At 37.1% G+C, this 19,069-nt stretch overlaps 1 protein-coding gene across 1 annotated transcript in view; it reads right to left on the reverse strand.

The window, feature by feature from the left end:
* LOC108103058 (neural-cadherin) overlaps positions 1-19,069 on the reverse strand; it is a 102,159-nt gene that overhangs the window by 17,597 nt on the left and 65,493 nt on the right. The window contains 3 exon segments of the mRNA XM_017208376.2: positions 2,296-2,460; positions 3,526-3,641; positions 3,781-3,924. Coding sequence (XP_017063865.2) covers positions 2,296-2,460; positions 3,526-3,641; positions 3,781-3,924 — 425 coding nt within the window.

The raw sequence follows: 19,069 nt of genomic DNA on the forward strand, positions 1-19,069 counted from the left end.
ACATGCCATGCAAAAACTACTTCAAAAACTCAACTATTTTATGCTTTGGTTAGTTTTAAATGTATTTTTTAAGTGCAGAACATTTTTTTCACTCTCCCAATAATACCATTCAATGGTTTTTGTTTACTTCAATTACCATTTTAGACTCTTTTTTAGCTCTTTTAATATGGATTATGATTTATTTGCCAAATGCTGTCAGGTATTAAGTTTGGTCAGTGAAAACATATTTTTGTTAGAGGTTAGTGAGCACAAAGTCAATGGTAAATAAAATATTATTTGGTTATGGTTAGTAGAATGTAAATATAAACAAAGTTAAAGTGCTGACTGATTGATTTTAATTCCCTTTGTTAGCCTTAAGCGCCAACTATGTATATTTTAATTAAATTAGTTGGACGCCAGTTAGCCACAAGTGAAACATGGTGAAACCACAACAGAAAATCTGAGCGAGTCAGGCTTAATCGTGCAAATGTGTAACATTAATACTTAAAGAGCGTATTGAATTTAATTAGCAGCTTTTGGTAGCGAACAGAAAATGGCTAATGGAAAATCGAAAAGTATGTGCACGATAAATAAAATGTGAAAATGTTGCACAATATTTACGCAGGCAATTGAAGACCGCAGGGATTTTTTTATACCAAAAACAAAATCGATTTGTCGTTAAAGCCAACCCACTAATTGTTCTGCTTGTAATGCAGCCGTAAAGTTATAGACTTTTAATGCCCAGTGGAATTTTCTTTTCAATTTACACAATTACCGTAGAATGGGTTTTAATAAATTCGAATATTACACCTTACACACGGCGATTATTCATTATGTTTACGTATTGTTATGGTTGGTTTACACAAAGTTTACATGGGAAATGAGACTGAATGAGATTTTGTGTGTCTCGGTTGTTGGGTTAAATTAATTGTTATGTTGTTGTGGAGGAGCTGCTTTGTTGTTTGCCTTATGCTATATGCTATATGGTATTTTATATTCAGTATGCTTTTATATACAGGACTCTGATATGGTAAATAAAATAGCGACCTGCATGATGGTAAAGGGCGTGTCGGTCATTCCCTCGTCGAGAGTTCGCTCATAGGATGTCTGCGGGAATTGCGGCGGCAGATCGTTGACGTCGCGCACATTTATGACGATTGTTGTTTGATTTTCATTCAAACTGTCCGAGGCAACCAATTTCAGTTCGTACTTTATGCAAACATTAAATAAAATGTACGGCCAACGTAAAATTGGTAAAGGGGAGAGAACAAAAAAAGTGGAAAAAACGAAACGAAATTAAACAATAAATTTGAAATGCACATAAATTACAAAAAAAAAAGAACCATAAAACTATTGATTAAATTTAAATGAAAAGCTCGTTTTATAATTTACACATGTTGAAGATGAATCCAGGGAATATCTTGTAAATATTTTTCCACTCTTGACTCGACAGCTTATTTGCATTTTTCATATTCAACCACACTCGGGTATTTGCTCATTAAAATGCAATTATTTAATCGACTTATTCAATTATGCATTACAAGCGGCATAGTAATTTCAAAGTATGCATGATAATCGACATATTTTGAAGTCATCTTAATTTTAATAATATTTTTTCAACGTTCTCTGCTTAATGATAAATCAATAGTATTACCATACATTTTTTCTGTAAGCCACAATTTAAATGCTTTATGTGTGAGTGTGGTTTACTCTGTAAATAAATTTCATACTTTTTTTTCAGACCCACATTTTACAACATTTGTCCACTCCAGAATGGACAGTATTTTTTAATCGTCCAATTACTTTTCACTAGCCTTAAATCAAACGAAAAAGCGGGGAAGGAACAACATGCAAATATTTCAACTGCATTCTATACTTAAACAAATGTATTGGTTTTGCTTTTTTGATTGTAGGTGTTTTCAAAACAAGCCAATAAAAAAAACGGGGATTGTAAAGTCCATTAATATTGCACAGCAGTAAATACCTTTAATATGTCAACAATTTATCGAGTGAATGGAAAAGAGCCAAAAAATTGAGACACTTTCCACATGATTGAAATAAATGTTGCCAACAGAAGTAAAATCCAAATAAAAAATTTCATCGAAAAGTACTGCATTGCATTAAAATATTGTTTTAAACGCTATGTGTGTCTATTTTTTGTGCAATAAAATGTGGTTCAGGCAATTTTTTGGGACAGGGAAAAACTTTGAAACAAAAATTCAAAACATGCAATAAAATCTAGCGGAATGAAAACTCTACTGGAGATACAAAACAAAAGTTGTGAACTAAGTTTTGGATTTTGTTTCATTCATTGACCTGCAAGACGCGTTTGGGCAAATTGCGATCGTCCTCTTCGGTAATCTGGGTGCGATAAGTGGGTCGCTCAAAAACGGGGGGATTATCGTTAACATCCTTTACGTGGATAATCACGGTGGTGTAGTTTTCCTTCAAATTATCGGAAGCGGCCAAACGAAGTTCGTACTGAACGCACAGAGAGAAAAGTTTATCATAAACAGGTTCGCTTTCATACATATATCATTTTGTACTTTTTTACTGAATGTTAAATGTTGAATAAAAACTAAATACATTTTATAAATTTAATAGTCCCTGTAGCTGCCACAACATATGAAAATATATTCCATTTTTAAATCTTTTCTCTTTCCAACATTTTTCATCTATTAAAACAATGCATTTTTTATTTTTTCCTCATGGCTGTTGAAAAATAAACTTTTTCTCGTAATATTTAAGGAATTCACAAATTATTTATTTTCATATTTATTATCAAATTCAAATTGCAATTTTAATTGTTTGGCTTAATAAATGAAAATATTTGCATATTTCCTGGACAAAGTTTCCCTGGCAGCATTTCAATTAAAGTCACCAGCGTTGAATGACTGACTGACTCTGCACTTTGGCCAATTGTTCAAATTGCAATTCAATTAATGGTTGGCCATCCCTTTTCTTGCCTTCGGTATTTGACTTTTTGACCGCAGCTCGTGTAGCAAAACTTGTTTGAACTTTTAAATATTTAAGCAGCCTCGCGGTGTGCGAAGCGTGTAAATTGAAATTCAAAAGGAGAGCGAGTTTCTTAATGAATTTTATAGTTGGCCAAGTAGAGGATGGCCTTAATGCCTGGTTGGGCAGTGAAATGAAATTTGCCTGTGGTATTCCTAGGGATTCTTTAAAGTTAACTAAGATATTTGACTCGTGAGAGCTTTAGGCAATCCTCTTGAAGCTCTGCATTTATTTCCTTTTAGTTCTTCCTTAGCTTTAAACAAATTTGCGTATGTATTTTTTTTTTTGGGGGATGTAATACTGTAATCCCTGTTGTCCCTTATGTATTCTCAGCTTTCCAATGACATAAACAAATCTCACAGTTGACTAAGCCCGCAACGCTTATGTCATAAATATATCTGAGCTGCGAAAGAACGTTTGTCGATTACAGAGGACTCCTCTACGGGTTTCCACTTTGCATTTTTCATTTTTTGTGTACGCGGTTTCTGTTATTTTCTTCTTTTTTGGGTTTTTTTTTGGTTTTTTACTTACCCGGCGTCGAGTTTCGTAATCTAAAGCGCCAGCTACATAAATGGCACCCGTCATATTTTTAACCGCAAAAGCGCCGCCAATGTTGCCGCTTGTAATTTCATAGCGGATACGTGAGGCTGTGAGGGAAAACCACAGAAAAAAATTCAGGAAAAAGATGGAAAAAGAGGAGAAAGAGAAAAATGTGTGTGTAAGATAATAATTGTGGAATTTCTGGGCATATTTTTGTGGCTGAACCAGAGTAGACCCTCTACTTACATTCGTCGTGATCCTTGGCCGTTACAGTGAGCACTGTGTGCTGAATGTCCTCGTTCTCATCCACTTCGGCCTCGTACAGCGATTTGTCGAAATAGGGCGGATTATCGTTTTTATCGGCGATGCCAATGCGTATGAATTTGGTGACTGTCGATGGGAAAAAAAATATATAGAGACAAGAAAAAAAAAATGAAAACACCATTTTCGCTCGGTTAAATTTCTCGTTTTCAATTTGACACTCAAAGACTGTTGGTACTTCGCAATTATCACGTACTAGACACAATGAGGGAAACTTTTTCTCCGCCAGACAGAGCAACAATTTGACGCCTCTTATTAAGGCGACAAACATTTTGTTTGCCCTTTATTTAAGGCTTTCTTTTGCCTCCCCTACTATTTTCCTTTCATTTTATGCGTGGGAATTTCAAACGCGTTTCGCATATTAAATAGTCCGGGATATTTTGGTTTTCCATTTGATTTTTATTTGCATGTGCGATGATGTAATTTATTTGATATTCATGGTTTTTCCATTTGATCACAGAGAGCAGAGTAAGCGGTAATGCGATTGCAAATGAATTCGAGTGAAATTTTATTTTCAGCCCATTTAAACCTCTTGTCTTGGGTATTCAGTCGCATAATTAACTATTATTACCGCTGGCAATGTTGAACAACACCTATTGTGGCTGACAAAATGGCTTCGAACTCCCCAAAATGAATTTTAAATGGCCCCACAAAGACCTCAAATTTAATGATTTAATATGCCAGGGAGAGGGTAAATAGAACATGGAAAACTTTCATTTGAGGGCAAGCCCAGGAAAAGGACAAACAAAGCCACTGACAATGAGACATATCAGTGAGCAGAGATGTCAGGCAGCCAGTAAATTACATATATCATTTATAATTGCTCCAATAACAACGGACGACAAAGCCACTGCGTTTTAATTAAATAAATGCAAAGACCATCGGACCAAAGGAAAACCTGAAAACTACACACAAATCTATGGCAACAGATGCGACAAAACTTTTGCCGCTTAACAGCCCATTTAGAACTTGCCAAGTGCACAGTGGAAAAATGTTAGATAATTCACTAATTCTGCTATTAAATATATATCTTTAATTATAATAATAGTCTTTTAGATTTGTGAGTATCACATTCTATAGTTTCTTATTAATTTATTTCTATTACATATCCAAATCCTGTAATATTTTCTTACAGTATATTAGTTAGAATCTCGACGCAAATGTTTCTGTTTATCAATTTACTTAGCAATCCCGAGAAGGACATCAGAGGACAACTTTCTCTTGTGCCTGCGTTGTTTGTGTTTCGGTTTATAAATTTGCTGCCTTGACTGGGCATTATCTGTGTGCAAGAATTATGCACATTTGGTCGTGCAGGTTAACAACTCCCATTGCAACCGGGCGCACATGGCGTATGTGTGATAAGTTCCTAACCCTTTGCTAGCATTCTCAGCCTGGCGCTTAAATTAGCAAATGTTTGGGACCAATTTTGAATTAAATTTATTGCAAAACATTGCTAATTGCCAACTCGACTGTAGCTATGCTTCTATGTGACGACATTTTAATTAAAACTTGGCAAAATCCTGCTGCTAGATTGGCATTAAATGCAAATCATTTCCAGCATACTTATTAATATTTATGCTTTAGTCAAAGGCCTTGCATTTGCCGGAATGAACATTTTTGTATCCCATATTTTTGAGTATTCTGTGAATGGCAAATGGAACTTTTTACCATGCCAGTATGCCATACTAATTACCCATGATATATCATTAAAAATAATGACATCTCTTTGCAATGGAAATTAAGTAATTGCGAAATCTGAACTTAAGTCTTTCATTGCTCTGCATATTGTTCTTAATTGTGGTACTTTTTATAATTAATAAGTGTCAGTTTAATCGCAGGAAAACTGTTATCCAACGGCTCCCATAAATACCCAGTGGCTCGCTCTGGCCCGTAGGATGATATTGTGGTGACCCCGAATAAATATATGTACGAGGTGTGTTCAAAAAGTAAGGTGACTTTTCAAATTTCTCGGGCAACATATTTTCGATTATCGTTTTTTTTGTTTTGTTATATTGGTACACTCTTCCCTAACATCTGTACCAAGTTTCAATGGAACATCCTCTTTTGTTTGGTTGTGAGAGGCGTAAAGTTACAAGTTGTTTTGCGAGCTCGGCGATTTTTTGCTATCGAAAAATATGGATCAAAGGATTTGCATCAAATTTTGTGTAAAAAATAAAATTAAGTGCTCTGAAACACTTGAAATGTTGACAGTGGCATACGGTGAAACTGTTCTGAGTAAAAAAAATGTGTACAAGTGGTACAAACTCTTCCAAGATGGCCGGGAAGATGCCAATGACCAGCCTCGCTCTGGACGCCCAAGCACGTCAACAACTGATGAAAACGTTCAAGCAGTGACGAAAATTGTTTTGGAAAATCGTCGAATCACTATCGAGAAGTTGCTGAAGATGTCGGTATATCGCTTGGCTCGTGCCATGAAATTTTTCAAACGTTTTGGGTATGAGTCGTGTGTCAGCGAAGTTTGTTCCGAAATTGCTGAATTTTGAGCAAAAGAACCGTCGCATGAGCATCGCTCAAGAGCTGTTGAATGACGTCAACGACGACCCAGATTTACTCAAAAGGGTCATAACTGGTGACGAATCATGGGTATATGGTTATGATATCGAAACCAAAGCCCAATCGTCCCAATGGAAGAGCCCAGACGAGCCAAGACCGAAAAAAGCAAAAAATCGCCGAGCTCGCAAAACAACTTGTAACTTTACGCCTCTCACAACCAAACAAAAGAGGATGTTCCATTGAAACTTGGTACAGATGTTAGGGAAGAGTGTACCAATATAACAAAACAAAAAAAACGATAATCGAAAATATGTTGCCCGAGAAATTTGAAAAGTCACCTTACTTTTTGAACACACCTCGTATATAGCCCACGGATTTTTATTAAATCCTCACAGCAATTCCTTCCTTGACTTTATTATGTCAAAATTCAATTTACCTGCATGCAGATGAGGGCGAGCTACGCGGCGTATGCAATATATATTGAATGCTGATGTTTAACTTGTAAAAATTTCACGTTGGCTCATATATTTATTTTTGACGCAGATTTTTCCCGCATGCCAGGCACTTCTTTGAGTTTCTCTGGCACGGATAAATGAAATTTTATGAGTTTTTATTAAGCACATTGCCGGGATGTGTGGAATTTAAGGCGCGATATAAGCGAAAATATAATGTATGGGGTGAAATATTTTACAATAAAGAAAACACCAAGAGCCAAAGTCAAAAGTTAACCCAATTTGAGAAAGCTTTTAACCCATCGCCTTTATCGGCTTACGTGGCGAGGGCCAACCCTTGAAATACTTTATCTATTTATCTAACACCAATTTTATTGCATTCTTCAACCCGACCGCACACTCCTATAAACTAACTCGAAATCAAATAGAAGATATCCCATTGAGCTTTTGAGCTTTCTGACACACACTCTCGCCCACTGACATCCAACGAATTTGATGGTGAGTTGTGTCTGTAATGTTTGGACAGCTGCTGGGAAATCCTTTTTCGAAAGGCTTCCTGTTCTCCTCTAGGATCTCAAGTCTTTTGTGCGCCCATGAAAGCTGACATTGAAGCAATTTGGGTTAACTGCAGTCGAGTGGCGAAATCAAAGTCAACTTTATCACATATTTAACTCGAGGAAAATGTGTCACATTCGCTTTCTCTTTTCTGCCAAATAAATAGTTTTCGATATATATGGTTATTTTTCAATTTTTTTTTTGCACTTCTTTTTGCCCTCGAAAAGCTGCTACGCTTAGCTGCACAAATGCCACATGCCACGCCCCCCTCCAATACGAGTGTCATAAATTTATGCGCTATTTTCGCTTGTTCAGGCGTTCCGCCAACCAAACATATTTATATATGTATATGCACTACGTGATGTGGCACAATGTCAAAATCAAAGACGCCATATTTTCCCCCAGATTTTCCCTAACAGTTTTTTCTTCTCTCCCAAACCGCTTTTTCCGACTCTGGTCTTCTTTGGTGAGGCAAAGTTTATCGACAAGTTTTGCACTTGAATGAATTTTAACGATATTAAATAGCAGAGTGAAAATAAACAATAACAGGAGTTGGGAGGAATATTTTTATAATGGCAATGTTACCATCGAGGCTTTAAGTTTTCGTTTCAATTGAAACATTATATTATTTTCTTAAATATATTTTTAGGGGCAGCACATCCCTGCTTACTTGAGGTAAAATACTAATTGGCCAAGATGCAGTTTCCCTTTAGCCATTTCATTTTAAGACCGGCTCTGTTGCAATGCCAACACAATGTATGGTATAAAAGGAAATCACTGACCATCCGCCTGTGCGGGTTGGCCATTAATGGCGCTTAATGTGGCCAGGCAATAAAGACAAGCTAACTGCATGTCCAAAGCTAATGCCACTGAAGGGGAAACTGTGGCATCTAAATTGTTGCAAAAATATTTTTATTGCAATTCTTAAGCCCCAGCTCGTAAAAACTGGTTCAAATGCATTTTGTCGCTCGACTGCTGCTGATTTTTTTATGACTGTGGTCTATCTGTCTGTCATTTTTCCCGTCTGTCTGTTACTGACTGGCAGCTGTTCCCTGCTGTTCGTCCTTCATCCTTGAAATCAAAAAAAAAAAAAAAAAAACATATACATATAAATACTCGTACACCACATGCAAGGCCTGCAACAATGTTTCTGCGGTTCATTCGAATATTTTGTCAGCCTGCCTGTGTCATGTGTATATGATTGTCCTTTTTGCGGTTAGTGAGGTTTTCCATTTTCCCATCACTGAATTTGGTGTGTTCACACTTTTACCAATTATCGACTAATTTACGCTCCCATAAAGATTTCAACTTCAAGGGGCGCTTTATAATTAGTTTAAATGCCAGACACAGCCACAAAATGCCATTAAAATCAATTGACAGGTAGAAAGAATCCCCCAACTGCTGCTCACTCCGAAAAAAGTCAACAAGAAAATATTGTCACGTACTAACGGCAAATTTATGAACCAAAAATTTGGCAGGACATTAATTGATAAAGAAAAAAGAAGTATATATATAGGACCCAGGTGGATGATAAATCGTCGCAACAAAAAACTCCTACCAATTTTCTTAAAGAAATTGAAAACAAGAAAGTGAATACAAAATAGCAAAATGGCGACCCTAATAACATTTTGGGGCTGCCATTTTTGTTGGCGACAAGAAGCAAACGAGTTTTCCTGAGGGCTTGTTGCGGTTTTTGTGGCCAGCAGAAGGGAAGTGGGAACAAGTAGAGCATTTCTCCCTTTGCTGATGACAACCGGCCAAAAGATGGGGGCCAGAGCCATGTTCCTGCCCCCGAAACAGTTGTCATTGCAGTTGTTTCTGCTGCATACGATTGTACAATTACCAAATGGCCATAATTCTGCTCTGACCAAAAACTAGTGACCCTGTTCTTGCACTTGACTTGTTTATGCTGGTCTCGGTCTCGGCCGAATTTATGCGGACAACAGTAGCAGCTTTTGCATAATGAATGGCCAAAAATGGGTTGGCCAGTTGGGGGACCCTCACAATTGCCAGTTGTCGCCACTTGAGCGGGTTTCTTTCTTCGTTTCGACATCGCAAATTGACTGCCAGAAAACTTCGCCAGCTGTCAATGGAGTTTAAGGAAAATCAGCTGGTAGTCTTTTACACTTTAAACAAATTTTTAAGCCAATTTTTTGCACTTACTTATGTTTTAGGACATTTCTAAATAGTATTTATCTACTCTTAAAAAGACTAAGCAGAGCTCTTAAGAAATGCGATATAGGTTTTACGATGATCAAGGTATGCGTTTTAGTTTTTCTAACAAAATAACCACTCAGTGTACCGGAAAAGCAGCTCTAAAGTGTCGCTAAACTACGTCAAGTGGACAAAGTGCTATATCACCGGAAACTTGCCAGAACACCTGCTGCCTTTTGGGCCACGAGGACGACTAATCATGCTGAAAGGACAGCGGCGAAAAGTTGCCGCCCTCGTGTCATAGTTTAAATTATGTGCGCAACTTTGGCGAAACTTTTAATAGCATCCACTGCTTGCCAATCGAACGGTGTAAACATGTCGAACATTTTGGCCCGTTCTCTCTATCACAGCATATGCTCATTGATTGGCTACACACTATCCCTTCCACTAAAAGTGAGGGGTTGTGGCAATGCCAGTAGTTGGCCCAAATGCGTGCCTCGCATTCGGAAGTCCTTTTCCGAGGTAAATGAGTTTTCCACCGCATCGCAGTGAAGCATTAAATTGTATCTCTCAAGCGAAACTTTCAGCGCAACTGTCCAAGAATATTCCAGAGTTTCCATCAAGTATTTCAACCAATGTAAAGCGACAGGTGGACAAGGACTGGCAAAATAAACCAATTTAAGTTCTTGGCGAAGTTAAATTCTTTAAAGCAGGCCAAGCGGCACAGACAATGAACTCAGTTCGAGACTAAATGGAGAAAAGTGGCCAGCAAATTAGAATCCTATTAATAAAAATTACTGAACGGGCTCTTTGTACAGCAAATGTTTCTGCTCTTCAGCTTTTCTCTCTCGAGACTCAATGGCAAATGTCTGTCGGTAATGACAGACACCAATAACATCAGTGGCATCAGCCGACATTATATTATATATATATACACAAATGGAGATAATTATCCTGCTCGAATGGCCATTAGGCATCGAGTGGACGGCCGAGGAGAACTTTCAGCGTTTGATAAACTCGAATTAATTACATTGATTTATGCCATTCCAGGGAAGCGAGACCAGAGTCACGCGTGACTTATCGACACTTGTCTCGGGAGCGACACAGCCAACGCCTTTGTGGCTCAAATTTTCCCAGACGTCCCTTTGGAAAGGAGGGAGAGCAGAAGAACTAAGGACCCCACGACATCAATCAATTTTTTGCTGCAATTTATCAAACTATTCCGTTGCGATACAATTTAAATTGTTGCCTAGTTTTGCGGCGGCACGTCCGCAAATTGCTTATTTTACTCTAGATGCTTTTACTGTTCTACTGTGGCATGAGTGTGCCGTCCATTTACTGAATGCCTACACTGAAAGAAACATAATTTAAAAACAGCTTTTAGGGTTTTTAAAAACCACAGGTTTTCGGAAAGATTCCTAAGAAGAAGCTTTTGTTTACAAGGGAATATTTTTTTAATATCCTACTTAAGTGGCCACTATTTTTGTTTTAAATACAATTTAGAAAACATTAAAAACATTCCTCTTCGAGTGTACACTTATTTTTACTTCACTTTTTTGAAGAAATCGCATCAACAATGTCGTGCGCATGTTTTGTCAATAATATTTTCCATTTGATTGATGTTCTTGCCATAAAAACCATTGAAATGTGCTTCAAATGGAGATGGAAGATGGCAGGGGTGAAGCCATTGATGGGGAAACATGGTGAGACACATCGGTATACGTATGAGTATATGCAGGATATGCCATGTAGGATGTAGAATGCAGGATGTGTGCGTATGAGGAGTGTTCATAAAAACGTCTCCAGACTTTCGTCCTGTCTGTGTGGCACTGTTACTTTCAACTAGCAGCTGGTGTGCTAGTGCCTGGGTGAACAATGTTTTGGGTTTTATGGTCGCAAATTCATTGTTGGTGCTACGAAGGCTTTCGCCACTATCTACAACAGCCAACTATAAATATTGTTTATGCCCCTTGTGGTCGGTGCCATATTACACAATGTTTGTTGCGTCTACAATTTCTGGTTTATGCTGGGTCGCCACCTAAACATAAAATTGTTAAAGAGTTGGGTTAACGCGAGGGAATATCAAAATATCTGACCCCAACGAATTTGAACCAAATGTCAAATAAAATGGAGCTTTGAGTAAATTCCTAGTCTTTGATCTTTTAGGTCATAAAGAAAACTCAACAATGTGAGTTCAATAAATTAAATAACATGATTAAAGGTTCTTCTTTTGTGAATGAACTGCTAATATTCGATGGCATACACATTGCACATTTTCACATTCATATTCACGGCTCAAATATGCAATCAGTTCAAATAGAAAAATATTCCTTTCGTATGAAAATGGCAAACATTCGAATGGCAAACGAAAATTCTTTTGCAACGGAAGCAGGGCTTATCTGGGGCACACGGATTTATAGATATAATATTTTTGTATACCTATTCCAATTCCTATTCCCATTTCTGTTACTATTTTGTTTCAAATATGTGCAATGAAATTATTTGTGTAACAGAAACAGTGGGGCAACCAGTTCAAATGTAAGCTAGATGCCTCGAAATATTTGTTTTTCATATTTGATCTCACTGCTTTGGGGTTTTATATATTTCATTGGCAGGTTTTGGTCGCGGAAATGGAAATATAAGATATGTATGTAGGACCATGTTTAGATTTCCCGTTGACCATTTCAGTTATTCAGTTTGTTTATTTTTTTCTTTTTTTTTTTTTGTAAAATTTAAAGTGTCAGCAATGGGTGTTGTACCACCTGCCGTATTCGCAATGTATTCAGCAGTTGTGTTATATTTTTCTTCTGGCCAGAACACAAATCTATTTGCTCTCTTTGTGTGCGAATGTGGCTAACAACAGTCATGCATATTTTTAGGAATTCTGTTTTCCTTCCAACTATCGGAGGGCTTTTATTTCCATTGTGTTTTATTGACCCCCAGCACAGAAAAGTTTCCGGCTTTCCTTCACTTCCCTTAACGTCCGTTGTTTTCTTTATAAGCAGCTTAAAGTTGAAGGGGATTGCACATAAAGTTAACTGCACCGAACTTCAGAGTCAAAGTAATTAAAGTTTCCGCACGATGCGGTTAAGCGAAGTACCAACCTTACCTGAGTGTGCGGTTTTTATAGAGGAGTTGCGATGGAAAATGCGATTTGTTTACCTGCAATGAAATGTAAGGAGAGGAAATTGGTTTATTTCAATATTGAAAGGTATTTAATATGAAGTCTTACTAAACAGAAGCTTGAACGTTATTTCTATTCCCTCTAATTGAGAACCTCCTAATTGAGTCTGAGCTTACATTTCCTCAGGGGTGAATTATCTATTCGCTAATTACTGAGTTCATACAAACAAAGTATCAGTTAACTTGCTATTTGAATTTCAAATTACTTAAAACCCATTTGTAATTTGTGATTTAGGAATTCTGTGAAAAGGAGTTTAAATTAAATGATTTTGTAATTACATTTTTGATTCTCACTCTCATTTTATTTTGTTTTTTTTTTTTGACAACAGGAAGTCTGGACTTGGCATTGGATAAACTCTTTGTGATTTTAAATTGTAGGCTTTTGTGTTGCAAATTAAATTTTCCGCAGCACGGGAGCTCTTTCAAATCAAGCTTATTCACACATTTGTTTCATTTATCAGGTACTGGTTTTGTCCACTAGTTTTCCTTGCTTTCTTTTTTTTGTAGACCTTCATGTTGAATAAATGAGAAGTAAAGCTGAGAATTTTCCCTACTTGCATAATCTGAGTTTGACGTTGGCAAAATCACAACAAAGGTGACAAATGAAAAAGAAGGAAAACGGGAAATCCCGCTGCAAATATAAGGCAGGACGATCAAAAAAGTGCTTTGTAATCAGATTAAAAATGGTAGAGGAAGAACTTTTGTTAGAGTGATTTCTGATTCACCTTCCCCACCTTTCGGTCTTCCATCTATTTTTTGTTATGCCAAGTCTGTTTGTTATGTGAACCAATTAGTTTGGACTTTGCGTTTCCGTTTTACCTAACGTGTATATTTTCCAAGAAAATTGGGCGATTATGTTTAAGGTGCGCCAAAAAACCATTTGCCGCTTCTAGGTGTATTTAATTAACTTTTATTTTCTTTAATTATCGCATCAAAATTAAACAGAAAACAACGCTTATTTTCATTTAACTGGAATGGCCAGAAAGAGATAGGGAGTTCGGGGCAAAAGCAACAGACGACTGTGTCGCTAAGCCAGCTTCATCCTAAACAAAAACAACAAAAAATGGGGAAAAAAAAAGAAACTAGCTAGCGAAATAGCATAAAATATTGTAAAACAGCGCTCTCTGTTGCATTTTAATTACATTTGCATAAGATGCAGCTTATCTGCCCCTTGCCATGCTTCGCTGCAGTTTCCAGTTTGCGTCAGTCGGCAGCTCTAAAAACCTTTCGATATATATAAGGTCTGTTTCTTTTGCATATTTTATATTCTAAAAACTTAAAGAGAGAAAAATGTGTGTGTGAAAATGTTAAAGTTACAAAGAAAGCTTTAAGTAGAATCCTTAGTTCCTGTTCCTACTTGCGATTCTATATGATTGAGAAATATATTCACTTAATTTCCACTTATTTTATTAGACTTAAATTACCCCACATCTCACTTTAATTACTTCCCAAAAATGTCAAAAATGCTGAATGCATTTGCTGCCCCTTGAAAAGTGACCAATCTCGACACTCTCAGAACAACGAGTGTCATCCTCTCATGCCGCCATCATCATCAGCCGCCGCGTTGTCATTTGGTGACAGTTTGTTCAAACAATTTGCACAAAAAACTCTGGGCATTTAACAAATACCCGGAGAGTGGAAAAACAACAACAACAAAATTGTGAAAATAGTTGCTGCATTGTTGGAATGTGGCAACAAGAAATGTTGGAAAAACAACTGGCAGCAAAAAATTGTATAAATAAAAGCGAGTCAACAATCTCGCAACACGCTGCAAGTGGCAATGCACATTTTTATCAACATTTTCGGTGCGTGCTGAACAGGAATGTGGGCGTGGCACGTCCCACTGATTAATTGCACTTTAGTTTAAGAATGCCAGTGGAAAGAATGACAATAGTGGTAGTTAAAAGGGCTAACTTTGTACTCTTTATATTTATAAATACATTTTTTATCGGATTTTAAAGTAAACGTATAATTTTCATATCCAAAAACTGTGTTTTTTTGGAAAAGTAGATGTATCTAATATCCTTCTCTTCTTTTTTCCAATGTCCAAAGTGTAGCTTAGTTGATTAAAGTCTGAATTAAACCCAAGGCCTCAACCCTCGTGTATTTCTTATATGCTGTAGGTCCAATCTTTGCCAGTCGCTATTTACCTTATGTGTTCACATTTAGTTCATTTGTTTGTGCAGCTTCCTCTCAATATGTTCGAGGAGCCGTTTTCTGTTGTGGCTTATTTCATTATCCCAGCCCACCCAACAGCCCCAGTCCAAACAGGCCATGTATTTTTTTCACTCCCCCTTGGCAGCCCCCTCAGCAGTTGTGCTGATAGTGCACAAGAACGGAGAGAAAAGAATCCTGCGGATGGAGGGAAAGAAGATTGTGGCCAGTAGTTTGGGCCAAGTCAGCTCGACTTGATTTGGCTTTGGGTGCGTGTTTGCTGAAGCTGACCTCAATGTCCTGACTTCGCCCGGACTGTTCGTGTAGCAATCAGTGAACGCCTAGAGAATTTACTGCTCAATGTGCTGGTAAAATCACAGTCGGCTCAATAAAATATACACGTGAATGTGCCTGCCAGGACTTTTCGTAGCCAATCCTTTCCATGTCCTTGGCAAAACAAAAGGTTTTTTGCTAATTTGTTACTCCAGTTGGCCAGCCAGGCTTTTAAAGCATCTGGCAAACTGCTGATAATAATTTCACCACCCACTGCCCCAAATTGCCAGCAAAAATAAAACAAGCTCAATTTTCGTACGCAGCAAACTCAATTAGCTCTCGAGCTATTTTGATTATAAACTTTTTTGAATTATGCGACTCAATTGTGAGGCACAAAAATGAGAAGAAGAAAAGAAGTAAGTAGAAATAGAAATAACACTTGGAGAGGAGGACAAAGGCCGCAAGGAGGTCAAAAGTTAAACGAGAGTCGAGGACGTGTCCGTGGGTGTGCGATAAAACGAAGATGATGCTGCTCCCAACAATTGCACTCTTGGCATTGTGACTGCCAGAAAGCCAAGGACTATAAGCAGTCCGACCATTATAGTGGTAATAATAGAGAAAAGTAAGCAATGCTGCTTGGCAAATTGAGCTTGTGTTTGCTATGAGACAAAAGGAAAAAGAATAAATGTCAGGCAGATCTTATTCAAGTTAATCAATAACTACTGAGAAATTGGTCAACGTAATTTTGACCATTTAAGTTCCATGATTTGTCATTTTGAATATTTTAAGTCAAACAATTTATAGAAGTTATAATTTATAATATTCCCAAAAAACCTCTATTTATTTTGAAGAACCTACAACTTTAACACCCTTTCGACAATAATACTTTAAAATCAAATCAAGACCGGTGAACTGCAAAACAAGAAATGACTTGGGGCACACGGCGTATGAGTTTTAAGGCTTTCAGAGACACGTGCTTGGGCTTATTTAAGAAAACTTTTGGCCCAGCATTTTTCATTGTCTTGCCACACAACGGGAGTTACTTGGTTTCCTCTTCTTTGGCTCCTTTCCCGTGGCCGCAGCAGGACCTTCTTCAGGACATTTATACTTGTTATGAGGCCAGTGCTAAGGGGACCCCAATCCAAGTGGCAACACTTGAGCTCAATTGTCTGAACGTTGACAATGCGAACTACACTGGGGTGGCAAACATGGATAACGACAGGGAACATTTCTGGTTAGCTCTTACCAAACACTTTAAGGACTTTCCTCCCTCACCTGCACTCTCTCAATTAAATCATCAGCTCGAAGTCAAAGTTTTTCTTTTTTCCGAAAAAGAAATCAGACTCGGCAAGAAGTCAAAGGCCTCCGGAGAATGTAGACTTTGGTATGTAGATAAAGGTTGAGGCCATAAAATTGTGCAGCCACAGAAGTTTTGCAGTTTCTGGCATTTTATGGCATTTGTAGCCAAAGTTTTTGTTTTTCCTTTCCTTTGAAATTGGCATTTGGTTGCCTGGATCAGCATTTATGGCTTTTCTATTTGTTTTGTTAGTGATTTTATTAGTTTGTTTTTGCGCTTTCATTTTATTATTATATTTCTATTTTTGCAAAAACACAAAAAGTTTTCTATTTTTCAAAAAAAAAAAAAATATATACAAAAATAAAAATGGAAAACATTTTGGTTTGACTTTAATTGAAGTTATCGACTGTTTATACACAGAAGGCATATTAAGTTTTCGTTTTTTACCATTTATTTAGTTTTTAATTGAAGTTATCACAGCCTTTGAAATAAATTACTTTTCACCGAGCCAAACTGCTGAAAAAGTCAACTTTTGCACGTTTTAATTAGTTTGCATATACGGAACGATTCTTAGTAAACATTCGTCCTCGACACATGCGGCGTATGCGCGATGCACAATTGCATAATGACTTAATTAAAGTTTACCCACTAACACCAACAACGTCGTCACACTCAGATAATTAACGCAAAATCTTTAACACGCATTAACAATTCCAAGTTTGTCGGCGCATAATAATCAACTCAAGTTGTGGAAAAACTTTGCCGTTTATTATCATCATCTCCAGGTAAAAGCATATTGCACACACAGATTGCAATGCATCTTAATGAGCGTTGAGCAGGGAAGTTGGCCAAAAAAAAACAACAAAACGAAAGGAAAAAATATCTGGAAGGTAGGCCAGATGAGGAAGTACAAGCCCTGAAGTCCACTCAACCAGAAAGATTCCCTCTGAACTTCTCGGCTCTGAGTTCTCAGTTCTCAGTTCACTTCTAAGCGGCTTTAAGTTGGCGTGAAAATTGTTGAGGCAAGTTTTGAGAAGTTTTCTTTTCTCCGTTTTTGGACCAGTTTCTTTGATCAATTAGGGGAAGTGAGGGGGCGAGAAAGGGTCTGTCTATATAGAACATTTCGTGGTATGAAGGTGGGCTAGATTTATTTTTTTCTGGTTTCTGGCAAGTGTTTCTCGCACCATCGGGATAACGAGATTTTTTCGCCTATTTCAGTGGTATTTTCGTGCGCCTGTTTTAATGTGATAAAGGTCGCCGTGTGACAGCTGGTCGAGCTAATAAAGTTTCGCACAGATTGCGTTGAAAAAAATTGAAAGGAATTATAAGAGTAATAAGGAGGTGAAATGTGGAATACCCTCGCTAAAAAGGTCTTCAAATTTATGTGGCAGCACTTAAAAGCCTTGTTTAGAGCTGATTATGAGATGATTATTTAAGAGTTTAAGGCGTTAAAGTAAACAAGTTCATTGTGTATTTCTTAATTGCTTAAAATATTTTAAATGACTTTGCATAACTGAGTTTGTATACAAAGAAGGTTAGAACAGGGTAGCAAATAAAATGTTAGAACTTATTAGAAGCCCAAATCCAATCCAATATGTGACAAAGCCCACCACGCCACCTTTATGATAAGACCCTCGTTTACACTTGACATTACCTTTTGTGTCTGTCACTTTAAAAAAAACTTTTCAGAGAATGATAATTGTCAAATTATCGCACAAAATAGCCAACAAGAGAAAGACTTATACGTTGAATGGAAGTCCTGTGAATAAAGGACGAAGGGAATCCAGTGGTGTCGACTAATTGTAATGAATTTTTCAATTTTCCCGAACTCCGAAGCACGCACATGAGGAAAAGCTTGAGTTTCCACCACAGCCTGATGGATGATGCACACTCGTTGCTGTCATTCATCACAGAGGTCGGAAATGGAAAAGCGGTTTCTGCGGTCAAAGTTGGACTTCTGCCCATTTTCCTCAAACAAGATTTTTGAACCCTCTATCTGGATGAGTATGTGTGCAGACTCCAATGAAACGCGATGGAAAATTAAATAAAAGGAAAAGCCAAGATGTTTGATTTTTAATGCCAGAGAATGGAAAAAAGCCGGATAATCTGATCTATGGAGAATCTGATTACATAAGCATTTGTCCCTGTTGACCAATTGTTTTTTGCCAAACATGAAATCGAATTACAGTTGCCATATTCGAGATTATTATTTTGACCATTACCAATTAATTCCTAATGTGTGGACAAGGGGTTTACAGTGGCTTGCCTCTGGTAAATGCAAACAAAAGAAAAAATAGCTGCGGTTGATGTGTGTTTTCTTATGCAAACAAGCTTCCATCAAATGTCAAATTAAATTTTGTTAGGATTTAATACTTTTAAATTCACTTAAAGAGAGAAAGAATAAAACATTTTCTGTTTTAAATATTAAATCCTTCATCTAAAGCATTTTTTGAATAAAAATTATTTCCGTCATTTATTAATATTTTCTCCCCCAATAAAATGAAATCAAGTGTTATAAATTGATAGCACTTTCACTTCCAATTTGCAATCCCAATTATTTAGCAACCATATCTTTCACTTTCTTTTTCAAGCTCTTTTCTGCTAGGTTGCCTTTGCATACCATTTTGGCACT

Source organism: Drosophila eugracilis, unplaced genomic scaffold, assembly GCF_018153835.1.
Source record: "Drosophila eugracilis isolate 14026-0451.02 unplaced genomic scaffold, ASM1815383v1 contig_1197, whole genome shotgun sequence".
NCBI lineage: Eukaryota > Metazoa > Arthropoda > Insecta > Diptera > Drosophilidae > Drosophila > Drosophila eugracilis.